This window comes from Schistocerca cancellata, chromosome 6 (genome assembly GCF_023864275.1).
Source record: "Schistocerca cancellata isolate TAMUIC-IGC-003103 chromosome 6, iqSchCanc2.1, whole genome shotgun sequence".
Classification (NCBI taxonomy): Eukaryota; Metazoa; Arthropoda; class Insecta; order Orthoptera; family Acrididae; genus Schistocerca; species Schistocerca cancellata.
Genome location: NC_064631.1, coordinates 286,346,419 through 286,358,656, shown reverse-complemented (window position 1 = coordinate 286,358,656; position 12,238 = coordinate 286,346,419). Strand labels below are relative to the sequence as shown.

The 12,238-nt window shown below is 37.1% G+C and overlaps 1 protein-coding gene across 2 annotated transcripts; it reads right to left on the bottom strand.

Moving 5' to 3' along the window:
- Positions 1–841: 841 nt before the first annotated feature.
- LOC126088535 (uncharacterized) lies at positions 842–11,914 on the bottom strand. Of its 2 annotated transcripts, XR_007519961.1 has the most exons (7): positions 11,441–11,914; positions 8,616–8,801; positions 8,129–8,227; positions 7,916–8,014; positions 7,704–7,802; positions 7,485–7,584; positions 842–1,215 (listed from the first exon to the last, which is right to left on the bottom strand). XR_007519961.1 is itself a non-coding variant. In XM_049906712.1 (6 exons), the coding sequence occupies exons 1-2, from the start codon at positions 9,486–9,488 to the stop codon at positions 8,180–8,182; spliced, it is 921 nt and encodes a 306-aa protein (XP_049762669.1). In that variant the 5' UTR covers positions 9,489–11,914; the 3' UTR covers positions 842–1,215; positions 7,485–7,584; positions 7,704–7,802; positions 7,916–8,014; positions 8,129–8,179. The 2 variants fall into 2 exon arrangements, 1 of the variants encoding a protein (XP_049762669.1); XM_049906712.1 differs by having other exon boundaries at positions 8,616–11,914.
- Positions 11,915–12,238: the final 324 nt, after the last annotated feature.

Below are 12,238 nucleotides of genomic sequence, written 5' to 3'. Positions count from 1 at the left end.
AGGCAAATCTTGAAACACACAATACAAGGCTCTGAAAATGGTGGTCTTTCCCAATTTGTTTGTGACACTCCAGTTTTAAAAGTGCAGTGAACTATATGTGGTTACAACCACCTAACTGCAAGAGTTTCATGTTACCAGAAATTTATTTTACTTCATTATTCAAAAACTTCCAAGCTGCAAAATTTTAGGAATATTCTGCAAATTAAAAGGCCCTTTCAAAGCATAGGCTCTTTGGCATTGAATAAAGACAGAATCAAAGTATGAGGTCGACATCTGCGACTTATTTCAAATCCCAAAAACTAACATGGATGTCCATTCATTCGTTGTTTTATTTTTGTATGACGTCGGTGCTGTATACAGTAATGTGTGGTCGTTGGCCACATAATTTTATGAAGCTGTTCACATTTGTTGAGTGAAACTACTCAAAATAAAGAAAAATTACATGTAACTTGTGGCTGGTCTACAATGTCAATATCCAACAGTCGCTGGTTCCCTGCAGATGATACTTGCTTTTGCTAACATGAAATTGCATTCACAGCTTACACTGCCAATGCAGAGTCACTCATACAAATTGTCTCTCATTATTACCTGTTACTTAGCACACTTAAACATTGCAACACCTAAGATACACCAGGGTCATCAGGACACATTTTCAGTATGTTATGGGAAAAAATTAAACAGTTGATTGGAATTTAAATATTAAATTTTTAATTAGGATTTATTAGTACAATTTTAAGACTATATTCATAATTTGTCATCATATCTTATAGACTTTATGAAGTAATACAGTGACGTACAAAACATACAGAATGTGAAAAAACAGTTTTCAAATATTCTACACATCAGCTATAAATATTAAGATACACAATCGAAACTTCATATTTAAACAGAAAATAGATTTCACATCAAAATTATAAACCAAAAGAAAAGATTAAATTCAGTACAAAAGTTTCTGTAGGCATAACTTACAAGAAAATTTTACTGTAACTTTTAGCTGAATCTACAGCAATTATAAAAATATTTCACAGTATCATGAATTGCAATAAAATCTTAGTTTTTGATAATTAAGTTTCTTTCCAGTCAGTTTCAGAAACTTGATTCATCCAAACTTCCAAAACTGTTTGCACACAGAACAATGGAACTTCCAAACACAATGGTGCTCGACATCTGGCACATGATTTAGTTTATCTGTGAGTTTCCTGGCATCACAGGTTGCTGAAACATGAAATCGAAGGCAAAATAATAGACATTTCAAGGGTGTTGTTGCTCCAAAATTCAGTCTACCAGTGCCATTTATAGCATACAACCAATCCAGTTCTTCACACACTTATCTAAAAGCCCCCCAAAAATAACAAAAACCAACAATTATCTTGATTTACGTATTGTCAGTTACTTTTGAGACAGAATTTTGCTTTTCTTTTTTAATGGTTCTGAGTACTATCTCTGAAATAATTTCATTGTTGAAAAGCAGTTCCCAAAATGAAAGCGTCCTTTTGTTTAGCTGTATGCAATGTCAAAAGACTACATAGTAGGCAACATAGTGTTAAGTACTTGAACAAGGTGAAACAGATCAATACAGAGAATCTGCCCTCTTAGCATATTGTAGTACAAAAATAGTATCTAGAAATAACGGTGTGCAAATATTTTATCTGTTGCTAATTTGACATGTCCTGACCTCTTCTATAAAGCTTTTAAGTATACCAACATTTCCATTCAGACAATGGATCCAAATCACACCATATCTCTTCTGCCAGATATTATTTCCAATCCACAGCAGCACAAAGAGGTAAAATAAAGATTAGCATAGTATAGAATACATTGTTTGTGTAGTTCTATTTCTTTCTCAGTGCAAACAAACAAATTGTGCTTAATTTTGAATGATACGTCCTTAAATAATATGCTTGAGCATGTTGCTGAATATAATTGATTTATTTCGTATGTGCTTAAACATTACTACTATTAACTATTTACTTCTATGGCACACAGCAGGTGACAATTTTTGTAAAGTCATACAATGTAGACTGTCATGGCCAGCATTTTCTTGAGTCAAAATTTCCAGGTTAAAAGGCTATGGTTGATATATAAAATTACTTCTTCCTGACGTTTCATCTCTAACTGCGGGAGACATCTTCTGAGGTAGAATGGAAGTTCCCATTGTACCTCTGAAGATGTCTCCTGCACTTGGAGTAGTAGTTTTATACACTGACCACAGCCTTTCAACCCATAAATTATAGCTCAAGAATTCTTGTAAGGTTAGTATTATCTGATGGAAACTGTAAATAAGTTATGTTACCATGAACAGTGCAGTGAGCTTATTCAGTTTCAAAAAGTTACCTGTCTAAGAGAAATCAGCATAAGACATCAACAAGGCATGGCAAATGAGACTCATTGCACCTCAAATGTACAGAAAACCAGAATTTAAATACTGATCATCCTGATCTGGAAATGTAATGATGTTTTACACTATATGTTGCAAAGGAAAAAGAAACCATTTTATCCAACTATCAACATCCCACAGCAATCAGTCGAGCAATGGAAGTTTGTCAGTTCCAGATGGGTTAATCTCAGTTTTTACTTTGGTGATTTATTTGTTTTTAAAGATAACATTTATTGACATTTTTGGCAGTAAATAAAATACTTAAAAGTCACTGCCCAGTTTGGTGCTCTCCTGACATGCACTGGGCACAGACACACAATGGTAGCACTAGTACATTATGTCTATCGAAAGTGTAATCGAGTATGTTTCACAAGCCAGTGGTGAAAACTGCAAACAGTTTGGAAGTAGTAAGGAATGTTGGCCTAAGACTTTATTAATTTTAGACGCAATTAACGATTAGTAAAGATTATTGTGGCATCATGTGTAACGTCACATCACATTTACAAGCCAAATGTAACTAATCCTATTACAAAACAGTAGTTATGCTTCAATATGGAACAGTAAGTAGGCAGTGGATAATGTGTGTTCAAAACAATGAACAATTTGTGAGTTCCTGCTCAAGTACTGGAAATACCATAAGAAATTGTGTGAAAAGATAATCCTAGACTACAGGATTCAAGAACAACCACATTAATGGAACTTTGGATTAGACATTTAGGTAATACAGTTGCTCTGAAAATCAGAGTAGAGATGAGATGCACAGCAGCCTCAACGTAACCAATACTAAAAACAAAAAGTTAGGCCCAAATACAATCAAGTGTGCACACTATCAAATAATTATTTGTAGGACATACTGAGAATCAGTCAACTTGACACATTCATCCTCACGAATACTACAGTGCCTATTGGTAGCCACTGTCATACCAGGAAGCTTGGTGTAATCTTATAGCACTTCAATTCTCAGACTCATCACAGTACAAGTAACTTATTAACTTACTGCTGCGCATTAGCTGGTGCACTCATGCTCCTTGTGGCATGACAATGAGGAAACAAGAAGATATCACATTTATATGGGTTAAACTTTACTTACAGCTTAGGCGCCCTCGTGCGGTGATGTTGGCAACGACCGTGCAGTGCTGAAAATTATTCTCTAATATTTCATTTCTTGTAAGCACTTTTTCTAAATGTTCGCTTTACTAGGATAATTAATTTACTGAGCAGACGCGGGTACATGCAAGAACACGTCAACCATAGAGTAGAAACAGGATTAATTATTTATTTCATGGTTGGTCGCTGTTGACATCAGCACAGCACGCCACCTGAACCGCAAGTAAAATTTTACCATTATATGTAACTGACAGGATGAAATGACTAACAACGAAACAGGCATCCAAAGTTAGGAGGAAAAATCCCTAAATTCTCAAAAGAAGCATTCTGGCTATTAGTCTGGAGGGAGTTTCAAAAATAGTGAAAAAACGAACCTGTGTTGTTAGATTAGGAATTGACTGTCACACCAACAAATGGAAGTCTAGTATGTTAAGAACTGCACATCCACACTCTCATTGGAAAACTTTTAGTCTCATCACATACAGTACGAGCCTGTTACTCCTGAACACAGAACAAAGAGATAATCAATGCATAAACTACCATATTATCTGTTGCGAACCTGCTTGTGAAGATTATATATATATATAAAGATGATGAGACTTACCAAACAAAAGCGCTGGCAGGTCGATAGACACACAAACAAACACAAACATACACACAAAATTCTAGCTTTCGCAACCAACGGTTGCCTCGTCAGGAAAGAGGGAAGGAGAAGGAAAGACAAAAGGATATGGGTTTTAAGGGAGAGGGTAAGGAGTCATTCCAATCCCGGGAGCGGAAAGACTTACCTTAGGGGGAAAAAAGGACAGGTATACACTTGCACACACACACACACACACACACACACACACACACATATCCATCCACACATACACAGACACAAGCAGACATTTGTAAAGGCCTTTACAAATGTCTGCTTGTGTCTGTGTATGTGTGGATGGATATGTGTGTGTGTGTGTGCAAGTGTATACCTGTCCTTTTTTCCCCCTAAGGTAAGTCTTTCCGCTCCCGGGATTGGAATGACTCCTTACCCTCTCCCTTAAAACCCATATCCTTTTGTCTTTCCTTCTCCTTCCCTCTTTCCTGACGAGGCAACCGTTGGTTGCGAAAGCTAGAATTTTGTGTGTATGTTTGTGTGTCTATCGACCTGCCAGCGCTTTTGTTTGGTAAGTCTCATCATCTTTCTTTTTAAATATATTTTTCCCACGTGGAATGTTTCCCTCTATTATATATATATATATATATATATATATATATATATATATATATATATAAAAAACAAAGATGATGTGACTTACCAAATGAAAGTGCTGGCAGGTCGACAGACACACAAACGAACACAAACATACACACAAAATTCAAGCTTTCGCAACAAACTGTTGCCTCATCAGGAAAGAGGGAAGGAGAGGGAAAGACGAAAGGATGTGGGTTTTAAGGGAGAGGGTAGATATATTTTTCCTTCGTGGAATGTTTCCTTCTATTATAACCATATATATATATATATATATATATATATATATATATATATATATATATATACTGAACACAGAACAAAGAGATAATCAATGCATAAAGTAACTACCATATCCCCCAACAATCAATCCTCATGTAAGATCTACTAATAGCATTTAAAGAGTTCACTGCATACCATTGCAGCTAGCAAAATTAAACTTTGATTATTTTGGCTAAAAATATCTTGGCTAACTGTGTTGAAATAAATTTTTTTTAAAACCTTTCCAAACAGCAAAAATGCTGTGAGCACATATCAGGTGCTGAAAAGTGGTGTGAAGGGAAAAAAATTTCAAAAATTAATGTTTATAGTTTGTGAGGGCAGTAGGAAGCCATTAAACTAGCATTATGTCATTTAGCTACTCACAAGTTTCAAATATTAGCAATTAAAACATTCGCTGTTGGCTTATGCATGTGCTATTAACTTGTAATAAGTGTCAATTGCAGAATATGTTAAGCACTGAATCAAGAGTAAACAGAATCTTGTGTTGCTGGTCACTGCTTCAACTTACAGAGACAGTCTTCACAAAGAACACATTTTTAGACATCTGAGTGGCATGGGAGAGAACTATGGAGAAAAACACTCGTACAAAGTGAGTTCACAATCTTGCCTATATACAGTATGGCACATTCTGAGAAAATTATCAAATAAAAGGAACAATATTGCTCTAAGTTGAAAATAATTCGAAGATCCTAGCACATAGCCTAACTGAAAAAAAGTTAGTCTGCACTTGACCAGAGTTGACCAACATGTCTAGTGCAGTCTCACTGACTGACAGCAAATTACCACACTACTGAAGCACGATCTGTCCAATACGAAGTGCAGCACCTTCGACCTTCACTCTGAGAATCTTTCCCTGCAGCTGCAGGTGCCCTTGAAGTTGGGATTGTAAACACTATGAAGTACATCTCCACACAGCTGAATTCTGTACCTAGCAGTTTGGCTAGGTGTCATGGTCAATGATACATGCTTCATCCTGTACCATCTCCACATTCTGCTAGTCCTTCTCAGAGGCATAATCGATGGTGTAGTTCCATCTATCACATCCATGCTGTCTCACAATCAACCTGTTTTAAAAATCTATTTATAGTGAGTCATAACTTGAATGAAAATTATAAAAATGTCGGGTATTTTCTGTGTTGACAACTTCATTTACTTCAAGCTAAAAAGATTGTTCAATTAATCGAACTTTTGTAATTATGCACTAAAGGCTGAAGATGTCAATATCTAGTGGTGGTTATATCATACTGAGTGCTGACTACTACACTGCATTGTCTTATTTAAACTTTTCATTTGGTGTTTATTGCATCTGACACTTTCTCCTCAGTGAGAGATCATCCTGCAGACATTTATTCAAGGATCTAGGGATATTCACAGTAGCTTCTCAGTATATATACTCTCTTATGAAATTTGTTATTAACAACTAAACCCAATTCAAAAGTAATAGCAGTGTGCATAACTACAACATTAGGAGAAAGGAAGATCTTCACTATTCAAGATTAAATCTAACTTTGGCACAGAAAGGGGTGAATTATACTGGCACTAAAGTCTTTGGTCACTTACCAAATAGTATCAAAAGTCTGACAGATAACCAACAAGTATTTAAGAAGAAATTAAAAGAATTTCTGAATGACAACTCCTCCTACTCCATAGAGGAATTTTTAGATATAAATTTAAAAAAGAAAAAAGATATTAAAAAAATAAAAAAAACACAAAAAATGAAAAAGTTGTTATATTAACTTAAGTATGTTGTTAAATTAACTTAATTATGTCATGTATTGGAAAATTTGACTCGTTCCACATTATTACGAAATATCGTATTCATGATCCATGGAACTAGTATTAATCTAATCTAATCTCAGCAAGGTAAGATTCTCTGAATTCAAGTTTAGTGAGGAGTAAAATAAAGTGTGTATGACATTATTATAAGGAAGACTATGGAGTGAAATTTAGCCTCATTTAAAAACTATTGCTAAATATAATTCTTGGTGTAACTTGCATGTAATGTCCGTTAAGGACGTAAACTGTAGTGTTTCTTATGAATTAGGGTGAAAGAGTTTATGTCCTATCTGCAGTGATTCAAAAGTTACAGCATTTTTTAATTTTCCTAGTGAAGTGTACTTCATGTGCGAGGTGTACTGGGACACGTGACCAAATCGCCAGTGCAGACAACACGATTCACAACAAGGATGTATGTGATCCTGACACAGTTTAATTCGTAACCAAGACAATTGCCTATGCCTGTAATGTGAAATATTGGCCATAATATCATCAATACAGAAAGAATGTATCACACTATTATATAGCTATATTTGTAATATATTTTGTGAAGAAAAACCAGTCTGACAAGTGGTAAAAATATTTCAGTTAAACAAAAGGACACTCGTCTTTGGTATAAATCAGAAATGAAATGTCATAAGGAAGGTTGTAGTTGACAAGCAAAATTTCAGATCAGAAAGGATCCACAAATACTGCCTGAATTTATAATACCATTCCATAGCTGTGTTGCAGCACATGCGCTGTAGTAAGGGAAGGCACTGATACCATCTTATCCTGCCCTGTCACTGGTTTAAATGTGGGAGAACAGCACCTGCAATCAGCATTTAAAACCAAATTGCTATAAATAACTTACAAGGGACTATGGCATAAAGCTGGAATAACATTTTATAATAAAGAGATGCACTAATGCCTGAATTCATAGAAAATCACCATTTGTTGAGCTGTGTAGCAACACACGCACTGTACCGATGGATGGATGTGGTACCACCACAGCCTGTTTTGGTATTGGTTGAATTGTGGAAGTTGAGCCTGAAGGCAGAAATGCAAACTAAGTTACAGTAAGTAATTTATAAGGAGCTGTGACAAAAATAAACAATGGCATAACACAGAGGTGCACTAATATCTTGATTCATAGTACTCACTATTCCTCGGGCTGTGTTTCAGCACATACGATGTAGCGAGAGACGGACCAGATACCACCTCAGCCTGTTTTGCTATTGGCTGAATCATGGGTGTTGAGCCTGCAAGCAGAATTGCAAACCGGATTGCTGTAACTTACGAGGAACTACGGCATAAAACTAGAATGATATTTTATAACAAAAAGGTACATTAACGCCTGGATTTATAATACTCACGATTTGTCAGGCTGTGCTGTAGGGCACATGCTGTAATCGGGGATGGACCTGCTACACCCTCTGTAGTTTTTCTTGTTGGTTGCTTTTGAACAGCTGAACCTGCAAACAGTATATTATAGCAGACTGCTGACATTAACAGATAATAGAGCACTGGTTAAATTTTACTTATAGCTCAGGCGGCGTGGAGCTGTGATACTGGCAATGACCATTTATTTATTCTGTATATTTTGTTTCTTGTAAATACTTGTTCTAAATGTTTGCTTTACAAGGATAATTAAATTACTGAGCAAACAAGGGTACATACGAGAACCTGACAACTAGAGAACAGGAACAGCATTAATTATTTACTTCATGATTGATCATTGCCATCAGCAGCACACTATGCCACTTGAGTCATACGTAGAATTTTACCAGACTGCTTAATTACAAGCATTTTTTGCTGCAGGGATGTACGTTGTTGGCAGGGGAAGGGGCACTAGTAACATACCTTTTCCACAAGTGCATCTTCTTTGTCTGCCAGTAGAGATAATTTGATCAAACTGGATTCTTCTGAATTTGGTAGCACCAGGGATGCATTATTACTCCTTTTGTTTTTCTTTGTAGAGTACAGTCTACGTTGAGGCAAAATGTTTTGTGCTTGTTTCCTTTCTATTTGCAGCGGTGCCTGTTTTTGCTGCAACATTCCGACAGCTACAGTTGCCTTTAGTGATGATAACATTTTTTTAGCAGTTTCCAAGTCATTTGAGGTCAGTTCAGATACAATACCAGAAAATTCTGCGATAAGTTCACTTCTTTGGACTGACAAAGGTACAGAATCATTAACACTTTTTTTCGTTACCTCCACTAGTATTTCTGTTTTCTCATCTACAACAGAAATATCTTCACTCTCAATAAGTGTAACTTCACTATTTCCTAGGTGTTCAGAAGGTTGCTGCTTTAACTGAATCTGGCAAACACTATGTATGTGCTTGCACATATTCCATTTGATGGTATAGTCAATACATGTACAAGAATACCTATGAATGCAAGCCCTACATTTAATGCACATCAATCTGCAGTTGCACTGAAAGTCATTATCATATACAAAATAATCTGTTGACCTTCCTGAAGAAGAACGCACTTTCCAACCAGAAAACTCCATAGTAATGAAGTCCTCCTTAATATTATTCCCTGATTTATGCCGAAGGCGAATGTCCTTAAGTTTACTCGCCAGTTTACCTTTATTTAGCACAATAAGCCTGTCAAACAGCTTGTGCTTCACAAATGACATCAATGCAAAAATAGCTTTGTCTAAACGCTTGACACATTTACTACCTAGATATATAGATTTAATAGTGCGATGCATTCTTTCTATATGCATGTTGGTATTGATTCCAGCATTCAACCTATGGCAATATGCCCAACAATTTGCATTCCCAACATAGTTGTCTCGGAAGTATGTGGCAAATTGAACTGTATCAGGATCACATTACAATCTCTCTAGCACAATATTTAACATCTCATCAAATTAATCTACATCCTGCTCATGCATCAAAGTTCTGATTTGCTTGTATACTTCACCTTGTTTTTCTACACCTTGAATCTTACATTTTATATTCTTCCTCCAACATCTATCAACATGCCATGTACAATAAAGTCGCATAGATGGAGCTGCCATGACATCATTCCATGCAATAAAGAAAGACTCGGCCAAATCCGACATAAAAACATTTGGCGAAATTGATCCAACCTGACTCTTTATGAGCTGGAAAAATATGGACAGCATCTGGGAGTCATTCCTGTTAGATATTAGAAACGCGCATGGAAACCCTTGTCTCAGATCGTCTAGCACTAGTAGAGTTACAAGTTCAAAATTATATCCATTAAGACCATGTGTCCCATCAACACAAACGCAGTCGTTCCCAGATTTCTTTAATATCTCGCCTTGAGCATTGTTCATAATTATCAATGCAAAATCAGAGCGCTTTAATTGTGGGTACGAATCAAGGACTACATCCTGTGGTTTATAGAAAAGCACACAAGGCCTGTCTCCACCATTTACTTCATTTACCCATGCTTCTACACTTATTGCATCATTATGGTGTCTTATTGACTTGAAGGACAAATTATAAGACTGATCTAGGGTCGACAGAAGCGTCCGATCCCACGCATCGGCTTTGACCCGTGACGTAAGGGTGTTGTCGTGTGTGACATCATGACAACGCGGAGTTTGGGTTGTGAGTGAGGCGTGTTTGTAGATGTCATCGTGTTGTGGTTTGTTGTGCTCTCTGGTGGTATGTTCAGGGTTTTCGTTTGTGTGGTGTAATGGGCTCAGTTTGCTTTTGCTCAATATCCAGAATTGTTAGTGTCGGCTGTGTTTGTAGTTGAATTCGTTTCAGTGAGTTAACGATTTTGTGTGAAGGTTAATTTAGTGTTGTTCGCTGTACATCGTGTGGTAATTTTAGTAAAATTAATTGGTTGTTGTTTTTGTTCAGGAATGGATATGACGGATAAAATTAACAGTGCGCAGGTAAAGGGAAGGATTCGTTCCCAATGTGTGGCTGTGTATGTTGATATTGGTCTCAGGAGATGTTTTTTAGCTCTATAGGCCAAGGGAAATGTTTGAATCTAATTTATGGGATCGGGAGCTGCTGTTGAGCTATATAGGTCAAGGGAAGTGTCCGATTCCAGATGATATTGTGTTTAGTGGTATTTGGAGAGTTTTGTGATGTCTGTTTTTTTTCGTGTCGTTTTGTGTGGTTTTGTATGGGGGTGGGTGTCTAAATTAAATTATATTTAGTTTGCCCCCACCAAAAAACACCCCATTTCCCGCGCTTGTCCCGTTAGTGTCATTAGGCTTTTTGTAGAAAGTGTGTGTGTTTGTTTTTCGATGTATTTTCGTTCTCATAATGCGCCATATTGGAATCGTGGTTTATGGTCGTTTCCGCCATATTTGTGACGTCATGGGTCAAAGCAGACGGGCGGGATCGGACGTTTCCGTATTTCCCTGATCTATATTATGTAGATCCTGTCTCGTAATCAAATGTATCCTTTCCAAGTTCGAATCCACAACTGTATCTCGAATTTTGTCTAATATGACAGAGAATGGTATGCCACTTGCTACATCTGCAGCAATACTTTCCCTTTCTCTTTTTGTTAGTTGCAGATGACATAACTCGGATTTGTGGCCAAAATGGGTTGAAACATATTTCACACAGCAGGTTCCATTCTTTTTCATATCTACTCTTATCTTAGCTGGGCACAGTGCATCAATCTTACTACTACCTTGCAATTTAAGACATCGCACGTTTCTTCCTCTAGACACAAACTTACCAGACCGGTGACAAATATAAGAAACAACTTCTGAATCAACCTTAGCATGGGAACCACAACGTTTGACGAACTTTGAGAGCTTTGTCTGCTCAGTTTCCTCCTTCCACTTCTGAAATTCATCAGCGGTGCTAAAATGTAATATTTCACATCTACTTCATGTGCCGACTGTAAATGTTCAAACAGGCACTTTTCAGAAGTACTTCTTTCATTACACAGGGCGCACACAAACAGTTTTTTCTGCTCTATCTGCAGTCCATGAACCTCTAACAGGTGTCTATTCAAATTTCCTTTTTTTAGGATAGACCTTATCGCACACATGACACTGAAAAATCATGTTGGACACAAAAATTTCACTGCTTACACGGACAACTCCACAGCACAAAGTAACAGTAAGGGCAAAATGCACTTATTGCATACGTATCTGCTGAGTGCTGACAAAACCGCACGTGTGTGTAACTTTCGAAAGAGAAAAATGTCTGCGCCACGGCTCTTTCGAAACGAGCAGTCCTATTGGATATCGCTACCCTGAAATGCTATTGGTTATTTTCGTTTCGAGCCGAGCTCTCCCAGGTTTCTCTACGGGTGGGCCCAGCACTTGCGTCTAGGGGACGCCAAAGAATTGGCTTTGCTGATTGGCCACGTCGTGCCATGACGTCGTCTCTCACACCAGCCAATCCAGATCGTTGCTACTTTCTTAAATGCGCTGTTCTTTAAACGAGGCCATTCGTGTGTTGATACGTGCTGTGTTCTAGTGACTATTCAGTGTTGTGTTGCGAACAGAAACCATGCTGTCGCTGG

Bases quoted from the DNA above. Each gene is read 5' to 3' on its own strand.
- LOC126088535 (XM_049906712.1), bottom strand. From the start codon at position 9,488: ATGCATATAGAAAGAATGCATCGCACTATTAAATCTATATATCTAGGT. The intron at 8,228-8,615 runs GTATGTTACTAG...TACTGTTTGCAG, and splicing joins AAGATGCACTTGTGGAAAAG to GTTCAGCTGTTCAAAAGCAA.